Raw genomic sequence first — 18,479 nt, forward strand, 5'->3', positions numbered from 1 at the left:
ACGAGATTACAAATTCTGGAATATGTGGATGTACTTACAACAGAGCGCTTTCTGGAGTCGGTGGATCTTCATTGCTGGCCGATATGCAGAAAAACGCACGTTGTTTAAATCACCTGCATTCAAAAAAATCTTTGAATACATTTTTCCTAACTGTTAGTACAAACCATTTCAATTGGAACACGTGCTCAACTACTCTGCAATGAATACAGGGGGATAAATATCTGCCGAAGAATACAAGGCACAGTAAAAGGAAATGATAACTACTCGGTTCAATTTATTTCCACATATTTTCAGGGATGGGAACATCACTGACAGGACCAGCATTTGTTACCCATTCCTCATGTAGGTGGTCAAAAGCTACATGAAATTCATGTCATAACTGGCAAACAGCATCTGGTGAATACAGTGGAACTCACGGAAGTCTCACTGTCAGCTTTATCGTAGGAGAAAGATTCAGATAATCATGCTTGGTGTAAAGTCTGCAATCTCGCCGCCTGGTTTTTCAGGGCCACAAAGGGTTTTGAGATCTGAAATGGTATATTTGACTCATGAGCATACATCAAATGCAAGTTGCCATGGATGCCATTCTGACAATTCTACGTTGCATGCAGCAAATACCTGACGAAAGGATGTAGAGGAGGCAAGATATTGCTAATACTGTGATATCAGAGCTCAATGCTTAAAGTCCCTCAATGACACATTGCTGAAAGTATGATCACCAGGAACATGAATAGCCCCTCTGCCAGAGTTATTTAAAGACACTGTCAGCTACTTGCAGATTAATTCCTGACGGATTCATAGATCATGCAACATAGAACAGTACAGCACAGGACAGGCCCTTCAGCGTGTTGTGCTGAGCTTTTACCCTAAACCTAAGGTCTAGCTAACCTCCACCCTTACCTTATACTATCATCCATATGCCTGTCTAATTGCTGCTTAAGCGCTCCTAATGAAGCTGACTCCACTCCCCTCTCTGGCAATGCATTCCACGCTCCTGACACTCTGAGTAAATAACCTACTTCTCACGTCTTCCATGTATCTACCTCCACTTACTTTTAAACTATGCCTCCTCATAAGAGCTACCTCCACCCTCTAGCGATTATCATACCAGTTATTGTCAAAATGTATGTGTGTTGATATTTTTCAGACTTCTTTAAAGTTGCCAAGGTCCACATCTAAGTTCTGAAGGACTCTGAAAACTTCAAGGCTGCTACGCAAATCATTCACAGACATGGATGCAGTAATAGATATCTGACAAAAACCATGTAGGTCAATGCTTCATATCCTGGCAAATGTCATAATGCTTTCAAGTTGCAAGTCTGCTTTGCCAGCCACTTTCGGCCATCAAAAAATTAAGGGGTAGCTACTGAGCTAAAGAGCCAAGCCACGAACAACTGGGCTTCTGACTCTTACAAAGAACATAGAACATAGAAAAGTATAGCACAGTACAGGCCCTTTGGCCCACCATGTTGTGCCGTGGAATAATCCCAATCCAAAAATAACCGAACCTAACTTACATTCCCCTCAATTCACTGCTGTCCATGTGCATGTCCAGCAGTCACTTAAATGTCACTAATGGCTCTGCTTCCACGATTACCACTGGCAAAATATTCTGGGTGAAGAACCTCCCTCTGACATCTCCTCTATACCTTCCTCCTAACACCTGAAAGCTATGCCTCATGGCAGTCAATCCTGCCCTGGGGAAAGGTCTCTGCCTATCAACTCGACCCATGCCTCATTACCTTGTACACCTCGATCAGGTCACCTCACTTCCTCCTTCTCTCCAGAGAGAAAAGTCCGAGCTCAGTCAACCTCCTCAACCTGGTAAACCTCCTTTGCACCCTCTCCAAAGCCTCCACATCTTTCCTCTAAATAGGGCAACCGGAACCGGACACAATATTCCAGTGTGGTCTCACCAGGGTTTTGTACAGCTGCAGCATAACCTCGCAGCTCTTCAACTCGATCCCCCGTTAATGAAAGCCAAAACACCATCTGATTTCTTAACACCCTTATCCACTTGTGTGGCAACTTTGAGGGAGCTATGCACTTGAACACCAAGATCCCGCTGTTCCTATACACTGCCGAGAATCTGCCTTTAATCCTAGATTCAGCATTTAAGTTCGACCTTCCAAAATGCATCACCTCGCATTTATCCAGGTTGAACTCCATCCGCCATTTCTCAGCCCACCTCTGCATACTGTCAATGTCTTGCTGAAGCCTGCAATAGCCCTCGATACTATCAACGGCACCTCCAACCTTTGTGTCATCAGCAAACATACTAACCCACCCCTCAGCCTCCACATCCAAGTCATTTATAAGAACTACAAAGAGCAGAGGCCCAAGAACAGAGCCCAGCGGGTCACCACTCAGCACTGACCTCCAGGCAGAATATTTACCATCTACAACCACTCTCTGCCTCCTGTCAGCCAACCAATTCTGAATCCAGACAGCCAAGTCACCCTGATTTCCATACCGCCTGACTTTATGAAAGTGCCTGCCATGGGGAACCTTATCAAATGCTTTGCTGAAGTCTACGTAACCACATCCACTGCTTGTCCCTCGTCAACCTGTCTCATGACCTCCTCAAAGAACTCCCTCACAAAGCCATGCTGACTCCCTTTAATCACGCTCTGTGCATGTGCAACAGCACATCCACATGAAATTTGACAGGGCAGGTCCTCGTCTTCCTGAAACAAATTTTCTGCTGTCTGGATAACTCTGGGGAGGCTTCCAGCGCTTGGCAGGGGTAGCAATTGACATAGTTGCATGATTGGGACTACAGTCGGTGAAAATAAAGGCATCACCTACTCACTAACACTCAGATGGGTTTCTACCAGGGCCACCCAGCTCCTGGCCTCATTGATGCCCTGGTTCAAACATGGACAAAAGAGGGGAGGGAGTGAGGGTGACAGTGATTGTTCTTGACATCAAGGCCACATTTGACCAAATGTGGCATCCAGGGAAACGAGCAAAACTGATTTTAACAGGAATGGGGGAAAGCTCCCTGCTCGTAAGAGTCAGATTGAGCGCAAAGAAGCTGGATATGTTTGTCTGGAGTTAGAATCTTGGCGGCACACTGCATGGAAATAAGCCTTTCTGACCAACACATTATGCATCCAGAGATTATGACATTGAAAGCTCTGCTTCATGGTGCCAAATTCCTCATTACAACTATTCACAAACTCCTTTTTTGTCCTGCCTACAATGACTGGAATCTCCACCTCCCACCGCAAGGTCTTTTCCCGTATGAGCAAATAAGACCCTAAGATGTATGAGCAGAATTAGGCCATACTGCACACTGAGTCTGCTCTGTCATTCAAGCACGGCTGACATACTTCTGAACCCCATTCTCCTGCCTTCTCCCCGTAACCCTTGATGCACTTACTAGTCCACAAACCTATTTATCTCGGTCTTAAATACACTCAATGACTTAGCCTTCGCAGTCTTCTGTGGCAATGGCTTCCACAGTTACAGACTCTCACTCTGTGCGGCACAGAATAGAGTCAATCCCACTGACTATACTACGTTGCGTTTATCAAGCCCCATTGAAAGTTTTTTTAACCACAGTGCGATAGTCAATTTGCACATCCACCCTAAAGCTCATGCATTCTAGTTCCGCTATCAGCTTCATTCAGTCACAGAAGAACATGGAAACTAGAAGCAGGAATAGGCCAATCAGTCCTTCAAGCCAAGTCCGCCATTCAATAAGATCATGGCTGATCTTACATCTCGATATCATATTCCCACTTTCCTGTATACTTATTGATGCTTTTAACATCTAAAAATCTATCACAGAATCAAAGAATCCCAAAAATGCAAAATGTATTCAGCTGATTAAGTCTACACTGACCCTTCGAAGTGCATCGTGTCCAAGACTGGCCCCTCCATCCTTGCCCCATAACTGTGCATTTACCATGCCTCATCCGGAAGATGAAATACAAACCTAAGTTCTTTGTTCTTGTTTTTCATTTAACGTCACAGATTTTGTCTGTCACTCCTAATTATACATTATTTCAAGTATTTTTAGCCTACATGAATGCATCTAAATAGATCTAAACACATAGGTATATTTGCCTAGAATCCAAAATTTACTGTGGTACCTTTTGGAGTCGCAATGATCTGACAGTGGCACAGAACCAGAGTCCTATTATCAATCTACTTACCTAATGAGTGAAAAAGTTCAGTCATTTTTGGATGGTCCCAACAGTTTATCTGAGTCTGGTGGCTAGATAGAGGATGCATAGAACATAGAAGCTTCCACTATAACACTCTGAAAACATTTCTTATCAGAAGTATTATCTATTAATATATGAGATTCAATGGCAAGCCATTCAGAACTGAAATCAGGAAGCAATTTTATCTTAATACAAACAACAGTCAAGATCTCAAATACTCTCTCGTAAAAGAATGTGGATGCTGGATCAATAAGAATGTGTGTGACTGAAATTATTTTTGATAGCTAAGGGTACGAAGGGATATAGAAGAAAGGGAGGTAAACAGACTGACGACAAAAAATGCCGGAGACCACAGTAGGTCAGGCATCAGCCATGGAGAGAAAGCAAGCTAATGTTTTCAGTCGACATGACTTTTCAGCAGGCAAATAGAGTTGAAGCTCAGACTAGCCGTGGTTTAACTGAATGGTTTATGCACATAACAGCAAAACCTGTCTGCCTCTGCACCCATTCAGAATGGTTCCTTCCATTTTATGTACTGTTTTTCCAACCAGACTGAACCACTTCACAATTTTCTGTATTACGTTTAATCTACTACATCAACTGGTGCCTCTCCTCACCTTCACCTCCAACTTGCAGCCTCTGTCCACTCCCAAACCTCTGGGGTGTGCCCTCTCCTGCTTCTCAATCTCCAAGTAAGAGCCTCTTTTCCTTCCCTCCATGACCTCAGGGTTGCAGTCTCTGCCTCCTCACCTCCTGCTGCTGTTCAACAATAAATAGAACACACAACATAACAGCACAGTACAGGCCCTTCGGCCCTCGATGTTGTGCCGACCTGTCATACCGATCTCAAGCCCATCTAACCTACACTATTCCATGTACATCCAAATGCTTATCCAATGACAACTTCAATGTACCTAAATGGCGAATCTACTACCGTTGCAGGCAAAGCGTTCCATTCCCTTACTACTCTCTGAGTAAAGAAACTACCTCTGACATCTGACCTGTATTTTTCACCCCTCAATTTAAAGCTATGCCCCCTCGTGCTCGCCGTCACTATCCCAGGAAAAAGGGTCTCCCGATCCACCCTATCTAACCCTCTGATTATTTTAGATGTTTCAATTAAGTCACCTCTCAACCTTCTACTCTCTAATGAAAACAGCCTCAAGTCCCTCAGCCTTTCCTCGTAAGACCTTCGCTCCATACCAGGCAACATCCTAGTAAATCTCCTCTGCACCCTTTCCAAAGCTTCCACATCCTTCTTATAATGCGGTGACCAGAACTGGACGCAATACTCCAAGTGCGGCTGCAGCAGAGCTTTTACAGCTTCACCATAACCTCTTGGTTCCAGAATTCGATCCCTCTATTAATAAAAGCTAAAACACTGTATGCCTTCTTAACAGCCCTGTCAACCTGGGTGGCAACTTTCAAGGATCTGTGTACATGGTACAATTTTATTTCATTTCATTCATCTAATATTTGATATTATAGCAGCACTAAGTAGAGCTTAAGACTAAAAATGGCAGGAGATCCCAGACCCGTGTTATGCTGCTCTTGCTCAATGTGGGAGCTCAGGGACGTGTCTGATGTCCGTGACTCCTTCACGTGCAGGAAGTGTGTCCAGCTGCAGCTCTTGTTAGACCGCATGACGGCTCTGGAGCTGTGGATGGACTCACTTTGGAGCATCCACGATAGCACATTCAGCAAATTGGTCATATCGCTAATGAGGATAGCCGAGGGAGAAAGGGAATGGGTGACCAAAAGGCAGAAAAAAAAGTAGGAAGGCAGTGGTGTCCCCTGCGGTCATCTCCCTCCAAAACAGGAAGGGCAGGAAAAAGAGTAGAAGGGCTATAGCCACAGTGGATTCTATTGTAAGGGGAGGAGACAGGCGGTTCTATGGTCAAAAACATGGTATGTTTATCCCAGGTCCACCATTCAGAGATGTGTCAGATCGACTGCAGGACATTCCGAAGGGGGAGGGTGAACAACCAGCTGCCATGGTGCATATAGGCATCAATGACATGGGTTAAAAAGACACAATGAGGTTCTACATGCAGAATTTAGGGAGTTAGGAGCCAAGTTAAAAAGTAGGACCTCAGAGGTAGTAATCTCAGGATTGCTACCAGTGCCACATGCTCATCAGAGTAGAAATGAAGAAATAGGCAGGATAAATGAGTGGCTTGAGAGATGGTGCAGGAGGGAGGGGTTTAGATTTTTGGGACATTGGGACCGGTTCTGGGGGAGGCGGGACTATTACAAATTGGACCGTCTACACCTGGCGCCAATGTCCTCGGGGCTGCTTTTGCTAACACTGTTGGGGAGGATTTAAACTAATGTGGCAGGGGGATGGGAGCCAAATGCAGAGGTTAGTGGGCAGTTAAAAGATAATAACTACAGCCTGTAAGGAACTAGATAATGAAGTCAGTGTGACTAAGAGGAAGAGTAGACATAGAGCAGATGATGAACGCAGACGGACAGGTGGTCTGAGGTGCATTTGTTTCAATGCAAGAAGTGTGTAGTGAGCTATCAACGCAAGGTAGCTCAACTGTGGGGTCCTTACAAAAGTTATCTCAAAACTGAACAAGTTGAACTGCTGGGACAGGACAGATTTAGCAAATATCATGTGTGGCACAGCACAATTTTTGACAAAACAAATCTGTATTCTCAGATAAAGATGCATGAAAACTGATGCTATCGTAAATCATGAACTATATTCAGAATTTTCATAAAGCTAAATGATAAACTGTATTCATCAAGAACTACTGTAATATTTATATTTTATTATCTACAATCTGATTTAAGTATTTCACAAACAATGCAAGTGCATATTGTTACACATTTTTCATTTCAGTCGTTCAGCCAATTATTTCCTAACCACCATCTTTATCAGGCCGGAAAGCCATAACTAGGGGAGTGCCACAGGGATCAGTCCTAGGACTACAATTATTTACTACCTACATTCATAACTTAGAGGAGGGGACAAGGCATAAATCCATCCAAATTTGTTGATGCTACAAAAATAGTGGGAGGGAATGTTGTCATGAGGACATAAAGAATCTGCAAGGGGATAGACAGGTCGAGCACGTCGGAAAAAAAGGTGGCAGATAGAGTTTAATGTAGGAAAGTACACTTTGGTAGGAAGAATCAAAAGATAGACTCTTACTTGAATAGAGGGAGACTCTAAAAAAATGCAGGGTCGGGAACTTGGATGCTCTAGTCCATGAAACACATACCAGCATGCAGGTGACTGATTGCTTTATGGCTGTCACATGTACTGAGATACTGTGGAAAGTGTTGATTTGCATGCTGTATAGGCAAATCACACCGTACGACATGCAGAATACAGTGTTACAGCCACAAAGAAGATGCTGAGAGAGAGAGGGATCAGAATTAACATCTGAGAGGTCCACTCAAAAGTCACAACAGGAAAGAGGCTGTTCTTAAATCTATTTGTACGCTTATTCAAACTGATATTCATTGCTGCGGACAGAAGCTTCCTGAAATCAATGACCAGCTCCTTCATTTTGCTTATGTTGATGGACAGATTGTTATCTTTCCATCATGCCAGCAAGCACTCAATTTCTTTTCCTGTAATCTGACTTATTGTTGTTTGAGGTCTGACCTACAATGGAAGCATCATCAGCAAAATTGTAAATGGAGTTGGGGCCACACAGTCATGATTGCATAAGGAGTATAGAGTAGGGGCCTGAGTATGCAGCTTTGCTGGGCACTGGTGTTGAGGCTTACGGTGGAGGAAGTGTTGTCACCTATCCTTATTGATTGCGGTCTCTGGGTCAGGAAGTCAAGAATCCTGTTACAGAGACGGATGCTGAGGCCTAGGTCTCCGAGTTCAAAGAGGAGTTTGTTTGGAATTAGTGTGGAAGGTGGAGCTCCAATCAATAAGTAACAGCCTGATGTAGGTATCCTTGTTATCCAGACATTCCAGGGATGACTGTCAGGCCAGGGAGACGGTATCAGCTGGAGACCTGTTGCAGTGGTAGGTGAATTGCAAAGGATCAAAACACTTTGGTAGGTTGGAGTTGATGTGAGCCATGACGATGGTGATGCAAGTAATTAAGAAGGCAAATGGAATTTTGGCCTTTATTGTAAGGAGGTTTTAGTTCAAAAATGGGCAAGTTTTTTTGCAACTGATCAGGCTATTGAGGAGGTCACACTTGGAGAAATACAAGAAAGGATACACAGCCATCGGAAGCAGTTCAAAAGAGACTCACTGGGCTGATTCATCGGATCATGATTTATGAAGAATGGTTACACAGAAGGTCTTTATTCATTCAAGTTTAGAAGAATGAGGGGTGATCTTACTGAAACAAAATTTTGAGGGGGCTTGACAGGCTAGATGTGAAGACAATGTTTCCATTAGTGTGGAAATCTCAAACTCAGCGACATAGTTACAGAATAAGGGAACATTTATTGAAACCTGAGATGCAAAGGAATTTCTTCTCTCAGCAGGTAGTGATTGTTTAGAATACAAGAGAATTGTGAAAGGTAGATCACTGGAAGTATTTAAAGAAGGTGGTAGATAAGATTTTTGAAATAGAGAGATTGAGCGCTCTGAGAAGCTGGTATGGAAGAGGAGTTGAGTCCTGGGCAGGTCAGCCATGTTCTTATAGGATGGTGAGGCAGGGTCGAGAGGTAGAACATCCAGGTCCTGGTGCTATTTCTTATGTTTTTGTCTGCTTTCTAGAACCGATAAGGAGTTTTACAGTGCTACATGGCCAAGCGAGCTACTGCCACAGAACGAGACTGAAATAATTTGCTCAACAAAACATTTCATGAGACTTTATGGGATAAAGGAAATTTTCATCTACTACTTTGCTGACATCAATTAAAATCTGCTCAATTGAAAGAAATACATGCAGTTCATACAATTTTATGTCATTCTTCCCTTCAATGCATCAAGTATATCTTTGTTGTAATTCATTCAAGTTTGTCTTTCTCAGGCACTTAAAATATATGAAACAATACATAATACTGAAGTGCACAGCAGTTATCACAATGTTCCAATTCCAAATTCTTTTAGATGGATTGGGAAAAATATCTGCTACCTGCAGCTTCATCCGGAATATATTCAAATTGTTCTAGTCCTGAACCATTTCAGACTGTAGTTCGGAGGCTCACATCTCTCACTATTTGGATTTTGTTTTGCGATTACATTCGAAAGTGCAGACTGCAGACCAGAACACTGTATTTTTGTAAAAGAAATATTATAAAGTTGAATAACTTCATAAACCATGATAATAAAATATTAATTGCTTGCTTCAGTTGAAAGGGTTCTTTATCTTGCTCATCTGTTTGAAGCCAAATTATTTGTACATGCTTTCATCTGTACATTCTACAACAGATTGGCTGGCTTTGAAAATATTTTCACTGTTACCTGCATGAATTTCCACGCATATTTAGGTCATCAAGTTGGTGAGAAATCTTTGGAGATAAAGAGACATCAAGTGGAGATAACTGACTGGCCAGATCATTTAATATTTTGACTTCTTGTTTCACTGGGGCAATTTCTTCTTTAAATGCCTAATGGAGAGGAAGTATACAAAATCTGAGAAACATCCTGAAATTAATGATTAAATGTTAATCAGAAATTAAGTTAAAACTAACATCCTAATATTAAATACAAAATACAAAAGCATCTGCTGGAAATGACATTCAATTAATAAAGTTGTCGAGTTAAAAATAACAGTGACGATGAAACTATCATAAATTGTTGTAACAAAAACTGAATTCACTAATGTATTCTTTAGGGAAGGGAATCTGCTTTCCTTAGCAATTCTGGTATATGACTTCAAATTCACAGGAATATGGCTGACTCTACTGACTTCCAAAATGGCCCACCAATCCATTCCTGGACGGGAAATGAATGTTAGCCTTGCCAGCAGTGCCCTCATCCTGTGAAAGAATGCTTTAAAAAAAGTGGATTTAATAAATGTAGAAGTAACAAAACAGGACAAATCAACTCAACAAGGCTTTGAAGGATAATTCTACTTAGTCCTGTTCTTCTTTCTTACGTTATGCTATCTGTATGCAGAACAGTGTGTGAAATTACAATTTGACACCTGCCTGATGCACAGAACATATAAAGACATCCTGAGGCATCCCAAACTCAATCTGTTAACCAGTTCCAATTCAAGCCATTAGGAAATCAACCTCTGAATGTCGGGTATGGGTTGCCTGAACAAGCATAAACTCTTCCCTTTTTATATATACCACCAAGCAAATAGCAGACAATTAGGTTTAATGTGGAAAGGGTTTTAGGTTTTGGTGGGCAAATCAGGGCAGAACTTATACACTTAAAGGTAAGGTCCTCAGCAGTGTCACCAAACAAACTTGGGGTGCAGGTTCAGAGTTCCTTGAAAGTGGAGTTGCAGGTAGTGAAGAAGGCGTTTAATATGCTTGCTTTTGTTGGTCACAGCAGTCAATATAGAAGTTAGGAAGTCACGTTGCAGCTACAAAGGACATTGGTTAGGCCATTTTTGGAATACTGCATTCAATTCAGGTTTCCTTGCTATAGGAAAGTTGTCGTGAAATTTGAAAGGGTTCAGAAAAGATTTACAAGAACATTGCCAGGGTTGGAGGGTTTGACTGTAGGGAGAGGCTACTTTCTCTGAAGTACCTGCTTCAAAATCTTCCCACCCCAGCCTCATCTCATTTCCAGCCCGACTGATCCAGACTGTTCACAAGGTAACAATGTGACCACCTCTGAATGGCACTTCTCACAAGACATTCGAAAAAAGTCGCTAAGCCACATAATTTCTTTTTCTGGCAATAGGAGTTTTAAATGCAATAAATTACAAAGAATTAATGAAAAGAAAAGCATGCTGCCGTTCGACTCTTCAGAAATATGACAAATCCCAAATTTCCAGTTAAATCTTGGTAAAAATGGAGTGATGAAAATCACCTGCACACAACAGGGTGGCCTGTTCTTGAATCCATAGTATTTATGTGGCTGATCTTGTTCAATTTCTGGTCAATACTAACACCCGTGATGTTGATGGTGGGGGAGTCAGCGATGGTAACAGCATTAAATGTCAAGAGATGATGGCTAAAATCTCCTTTGTTGGAGATGACCATTGCTTGGCACTTGTGTGGTGCAAATGTTACCTCGCACTGTAACAGCCTAAGCCTGGTTAATATATTGCTCTTGCTGCATTTGAACATGGACTGCTTTATTATCTAATGAGTTGGAAATGGTACTGAACATTGTGCAGTCATCAGCAAACATCCCCACTTCTGACTTTATAGAAGGATGCTGAAGCAGCACAGATGTTTGGGCCTTGGACACTGCCCTGAGGAACTCCTACAGAGTTGTCCTGGAGGTGAGACGACTATGTCTAACAACCACAAACCTTTTCCTTTGTGCTTGGTATGACTCCAACTAATAGAGGCCTTTTCCCTGCCTTACCAGAATCTAAATCCACCTTAAAATATTCAATGACCCCCAACTCTATCATCTTAGGAGGCAGCTAGTTCCAATGTCATACAACTATCAGAGAAAAAAAATGCTCTGCTCATCTGTCCTTAAGTGGCAAGTCCAAATTTTGCATAAGTGTCCCTAGTTCTGCGCTCGCCAAAGTATAGGAAAAATCCTTCTACATATTCCTTGTGAAGACCATTCAGAATCAAATATACTTCAAGGAAATCACCTCCTTCCTCTTCTCAACTTCAGCAAAAACAAGCCCAGTCCTTCTAAGATAACAAAGTGTGGACCTGGATGAACACAGCAGGCCAAGCAGCATCTCAGGAGCACAAAAGCTGATGTTTCGGGCCTGGACCCTTCATCAGAGACGGGGATGGGGAGAGGGAACTGGAATAAATAGGGAGAGAGGGGGAGGCCGACCAAAGATGGAGAGAAAAGACGATAGGTAGAGAGGAGAGTAGAGTATAGGTGAGGAGATCCTTCTAATCCTTCCCGGTCCTTCTGATCTTACTTCATAAGACAACCCATTAATTGCAAGTATTGTTCTAGTAAACCTAAATCTGAACTGCCTCCTTAAATGAGGCAACTTATATTATATGCAATAATTGAAGCACGGCTTCAATGCTATGTATAACTGTGGCATAAAATCCTTACTTGTATGTTCATTTCCTCTTGTAATAACATAGTATCCATGAGCATCCTTAATCATTTGAGGTTAATCAGAAAGCCTGGTACAAACACCAGATAACATGACAGTCCGAACAGGATGCATTTTCCAATGCTTTAAATATATAGTCATGTGTGTCTCAGTGAATAAAAATCCTCCTCATTTACCCGCAACTAAATCTCATAATAAAGGGAGTATGTCTGAAAGTCGTCTCATCCTAAGGAAAACAGACTTGCTCCAAGAAAGCTGCTAAAATATATCAAGAAAAATATATATGAAATGATTCTAGAAATTTCTGCAACACAAAGATCAAAGGAAACAATAGTTTGATGAACACACTGTTAAGTGTTGCACTTACACATCACATTTTGGAAAACAAACCACACTGATTTTCTACTTTATAAAAAAAATTGTTCCAAGTCTTCATTATGCAGCACTGCAGTGAACTGAAAAGGTGTAGACTTTTAACCTGCAAAGAAAGTATGTGCAGAAGTTAAAACAAACAAAAAAAAAAGCCACTTCTGCCCTAAAAAGACAATATTATATTACAAAAAGGCAGGGAAGTTGGAGAATTCAGCATCATGCTACCTGCAGAGATCAAGTTTTGTCTGTGTCATAAAAAACAAAAGAACTGTGGGCACTATAAATCAGGAACAGAAGCAGAAGTTGCTGGAAAAGCTCAGCAGGTCTGGCAGCATCAGTGAAGAGTGAGATCTGAGGAAGGGTCAAAGGACTTGAAACGTTATCTTTGACATTGTCTGCGTGATAGTGAGTTATGTCTATTGCTTCAGCAAAATCCAACCAACTTTGAATGAAAATCAATGCCTAAGAAATATCCAAAACATCCGCTGTACCCGTTGTGGCTTCCTCTACATTGGGGATATGATGCGGAGGCTTGGGGACCACTTTACAGAACACCTACGCTCAGTTTGCAATAAACAACTGCACCTCCCACTCATGAACCATTTCAACTCCCCCTCCCAATCCTTAGAGGACATGTCCATCCTGGGCTTCCTGCAGTGCCACAATGATGCCACCCGAAGGTTGCAGGAACAGCAACTCATATTCTGCTTGGGAGCCCTGCAGCTCAATGGTATCAATGTGGATTTCACAAGCTTCCAAATCTCCTGTCCTCCCACTGCATCCCAAAACCAGCCCAGCTTGTCCCCGCCTCCCTAACCTATTCTTCCTCTCACCTATTCCCCTCTCCCACCTCATGCCGCACCCCCATTTCCGACCTACCAACCTCATCCCGCCCCCTTGACCTGTCCGGCCTCCCCAGACTGACCTATCCCCTCCCTACCTCCCTACCCATACTCTCCTCTCCACCTATCTTCTTCTCCATCCATCTTCGATCCACCTCCCCCTCTCTCCCTATTTATTTCAGAACCCTCTCTCCCTCCGCCTATTCTGAAGAAGGGTCTAGGCCCGAAACGTCAGCTTTTGTGCTTGTGAGATGCTGCTTGGCCTGCTGTGTTCATCCAGCTCCACACGTTGTTATCTCGCATTCTCCAGCATCTGCAGTTACCATTATCTCTCCAAAATAAAGGCTGATGTCTTTCAAAACCCAATCTCAGATTTTGCAGATAGTCCTTACCCTGAAAAAATACCAAATATGTATAAAGAAAAAAACTGGAGGTGAAACCATTCAAAAAATTTTCATTTGTTGTGCCAATGTTCCAACTGTAAAAGCAGGTTAAGCACCTGTATATAAGGAAACTGTACTCAAACTTTATACAGACACTTACAGCTAACAAATGCGAGAAACCAATATCCATTTCTTTCTGGATTACCAATTTTGCTGTTGGGAAAATAGGCCTAGGCTTAGCAATGTAAATTCAAACAAGATAGCCCCCTCTCAGAACTCAACACTCACAGTTGTAGAATTCTGTTTTCACAGGTTGGCGTATAATAGCATCAAGTACAATACACCAAATCTTCTTTGGTACCTTTTCCTTCCATAAAACTGCTTTTAGTCGATGCGCACAGAATTCATTTTATACACATTTAAAAGTTTGTAAGTTCCAGAGGCCAGTTCCAGCACTTTGACTTGCATCTGCTTCGTCATCAAATCAGAACAAAATAAAGACCCACTCTTTGTAAGTCACATTTTCAATTTTTAGTGGCAAGGTGAAGTGCGAGAACTGCTCACTTGATGTTAAAATCTCTTAAGTATGTACCTATATATATCAATTCTGTGAAATATGTGGAATGAGTTCGAGAGAAGGATTAATTTTCTTGCGCTGGGAGAGTGCTGGGACAGATAAAATAGGTTGATTGGCCTCCTCCCATGTTAAAAATGTCCATAACTGTTCTTGGCCCTGCTAAATTAAAGTGGGCATCCTTTCATTATGACTGTGAGACGCAGCATGTTACGATAGATGGCATAATGGAGAAATCCTTTGTTATTAATGAATTTGTCGGCACTAGGCATCCTTCCGAAGTCAAATGTTCGATATATACCTGTTGCACTGCCTTGGTTCCAAACACTTATGTGGAGGTGCTGGTGTTGGACTAGGATAGACAAAGTCAGAAGTCACATGGCATCAGGTTATAATCTGACAGGTTTATTTGAAATCACACAAGCTTTGGGAGTGCAGTCCCTTCATCACGTGCGGTCAGAGAGGAAAACACACAGACACAATTTATAAGCAGACAGATCAAAAGATCATACAACTGGTGTGAGTGGAGTGTCAGATAATAAGTCTTCATCCAGGATGTTTGTTTATTTGCAGATATTTTGTTGAAGAAGCACACAACTTGTAGTGACAGTCAGTGTGGTATCTTATAAATTCCTGCTTTTGAAATAAAGGTTAAAACTCTAAGACAGATTCTGAACACAAGCCTCTAAACTACAAGTCAGAGTCTGACCTGAGATGTCACCTTTTGTACATTCCTGTTGCGCTGCCTGATTATCATGACAACACAGCACTGACATTGACTTTATAAACACTTTACTTGCCTCTAACACTCTTGGACTCCTGTATAGAGTTATTATATGACACTCCACTCACTCCAATTCTATGATCTTTTGATCCCTCTGCTTATAAGTTGTGTGTCTGTGTGGTCACCTCACTAACTGCACCTGATGAAGGGGCTGCACTCCAAAAGCTTGTGTGATTTGAAATGAACCTGTTGGGCTATAAGCTGGTGTCATGTGACTTCTGACTTCAAACAGTTATAGAATGTGTTTTCAATCCTACCGTGACTTGATAATGAGCCAACTTCTTAAAATTTATAAAATGAGAAGTATGTTGAACCTTGAGCCTTTAAGAAAGGAAATATTACAACCATAGTACAGTCAGACAGGAAAGACAGAAGGAATGATTTAATCGACTGTGTCTGACACCACACAATTAATCCCCCTGATGGAAGAAAGGTTGGCTGTGTTCTCTTTCTTCAGGAACATCCAGCTAATACCACCTTACTACTGCTTGTTTTATTCATCTGGTGTTCCATCTAATTCCTTGCAGTCTTGGTCAAACCTTCATGTAATTTATTTAAATTTTCAATAAAATAAATTTAACTTTCTATTCCACAATTTTAACATTTCCTTTTCAGGTTTGAATGGTTCACTTAGGACACTGCACAGGTTTTGGAAATAATTGGAGAACATGGTGGAAAAATCAAGATATATTGTCAAGTAAACAAATGGCTAACTTCTGCGTTCTTGTCAGTAATGCCCTTTGAATGGAACATAAAGTTGCGGAACTATGTAGAGACAACAATTTAAAACTGGGAAGACCACTGTTTGTGGTCCCCACACCAATCTGTATTCACTACCTACTGATTGCATGACTCCCCCTTGGCAACAATGTAAAGTTACGCTTGTCTCAGCACAACCTTGGCATCTTGTTTATCCCATGATGAACGTCCAACAACACATTCATAAAATCCCTAAAGCTGTCTCTTGTCTTGCCTCATTAGCAGTGAAACCTTCAACTGGAACTACTTCACTTCTGGACCTGACAATTCCAATGCATTCCCTGCTAGAGTCCCACATTTGCCCATTGAACACTTGAGGTCGTCTAAAACTCCACTGCCTGAGTCTCATCTTGAACCAAATCCTATTCTCTGTACTTGCTACCTCACTGATAATATTAACAGTAATTTTATTAAATTCTCATTTTTGTTTCCAAATTGTTCCTTGGTTATGCCTATCGGTACTTTGGTAATCTCCACCAGTCCAACCATACTTCAGGATATCTGCACTCATCTAATTATGCCCTCTTGCCCACTCTTGATTTTAAATGGTCCACTACTGGTTGCCAAACATTTAATTGTGTAGGCTTCAAACCCAACAAGAGACTTCCTACACCTTCAGCGAGCAAACTCACATCCAGAACCTCAACCTGAGCAACAAATCTTCTCAAACCTCGCTAACTTCCTACACCTCTTAGCCTCTGTACCTTTCCTCTTTTAAGGCACTTTTTAAAACAATCCTCTTTGATCAAGCTCTTGGTCATCAGAACTAACAACTTAATAAGGCTCAGTTGTATTCTGGGATCGTTAATACTCCTTTCAGACGCCTTCAAAGTTTCCCTCCATTAAAGAGATTATATATAATAAGTGGTTGAAGTCATTGCACAGCAGAGGGGGACGAATTGGGGAGTTATTTCAAACAGCTATGATATGCCAGAAGACCTCCTTCCACACGCCAACTCTGATTCTACAAAACAAAAATGATTTACAGACTTGGGAAGATTCTTCAAAAATGTCACAAGTAAACAGCTTTTGGGCAGAGTCGAGCTGCTGAGATGATAGACCAGGATTTAGGGGTACCAGGAGTGATAATATACTGAACACAATCAAATTTTGATGTTGTAGAATGATGAGGTCTTCAGCATTTTTGAAACTTTGACCATTTTCCTTCCTCTTCACAGAAGAAGTCAAATAGCGGCAGCACAATGTTGCACGGCTGCTCAAGCTTGCTCCACCGTCGATGATGATTATGGCTGGTCTTCCACATCAATTAAACTTTTGCTCATATCTCATCCTCTTTTCAAAACATTGATCTATTCACGTGCAGAATCCCTCTCGCTAACTTAATGAGAATTCATTCCAATCAATGAACTCCTAACGCTGACCCACCCCACGTCAAAAAATTCAGCTGAGATCAGGAACTGATCTAGCCTGTATGGCTGAGCTGGCTTTTAAAAAGTTTGCCAGTGAGAAACATTCATTAAAAAAAATACAATTGCATGGATTGCTCTCCAATCCTAAACTCTATTCAAATTCAGTTGGTTTGTGATGCAGACTGACGCCCTGCAGAGAGGGCTCAATTGCCACACCAGTGACCTTACCACAAAGGGTCTTCGCTTCAACCGCTCTACTTGCCTGAGGCATGGTGATCTTCGGTTAAATCATAACCAGTTGTCTCTCTCTCAGCAGTTGCCAAATGGCGTGTTCAGACTTTACCTTTAATCCTGACAACATGGCAACAAGCAGATAACTCAGCTGATGTCACTGACTAATAGAATCCTCAATTATACTGATATTAACGATGTGATATCATCAGAAGGCATGCTCAACTAAGTTTTCATTTGCAAATTAAGTTAACAACCCTTCAATCAATATTACTGTAGTACTCATATTACTGATCGTCTCGATACAACATTGTGGTTACATCTGTTCATAAGTGAAGTGTAATATAATTGCACTTACTGTGGTTTTATCAATGTGATCCTGCAATGAGTCAATAAGCAGGTCACCCACAGGTTGCCGATCAGTGTGGACCCCCTCAGCTGTTATCACACGAACCTCAAGATCATCCAGAGCTTTCTGCAGTTCTTGAAGTTTCTCCAACGCCTTTTCCACCTGTTTCTGCCAGTTGCTCACATGGGTTTTCAGTTGTTCCCAATTTTCCTTCACTTCTATTGACTGTTTGCGGACAGCTTTGGCAATTCTCTGGGCATTCTCTTCTGGGGTAGGTTCTGGAAATATGAAATGCAAATAATTTATCAACTATTCATGACTTTGATCAATGGAACTTAAGTTTTCTTTCGGAACCCCTTTCCTTTAAAAGCTCTCTCTGGACTTTCTCCTGAAATTGGGATATATAGTATTAGACTAAAGATTTTATTACAGGCACATCAATGATAAATTCTGTAATTAGCTGGCAGGTCACGGAGCCATTCATGGGGAATCACAGAGAACCACGACAAAGCCGAATAAAATTCCGCAGATATTTAAAATTTAT

The 18,479-nt window shown here is 41.7% G+C and overlaps 1 protein-coding gene across 1 annotated transcript in view; it reads right to left on the minus strand.

The window, feature by feature from the left end:
* Positions 1-18,479, minus strand: part of LOC132206201 (utrophin-like) — a 68,538-nt gene continuing 50,059 nt past the window's right edge. The window contains exons 3-6 of the mRNA XM_059639446.1: positions 17,945-18,213; positions 9,568-9,713; positions 9,239-9,375; positions 1-113 (exon numbers count right to left, since the gene is read on the minus strand). Of these exons, the coding sequence (XP_059495429.1) occupies positions 9,342-9,375; positions 9,568-9,713; positions 17,945-18,213 (449 nt within the window). The 3' untranslated portion in view covers positions 1-113; positions 9,239-9,341. The remainder of the gene's footprint in view (positions 114-9,238; positions 9,376-9,567; positions 9,714-17,944; positions 18,214-18,479) is intronic.

The sequence above is a fragment of the Stegostoma tigrinum genome, chromosome 34, assembly GCF_030684315.1.
Source record: "Stegostoma tigrinum isolate sSteTig4 chromosome 34, sSteTig4.hap1, whole genome shotgun sequence".
Lineage (NCBI taxonomy): Eukaryota > Metazoa > Chordata > Chondrichthyes > Orectolobiformes > Stegostomatidae > Stegostoma > Stegostoma tigrinum.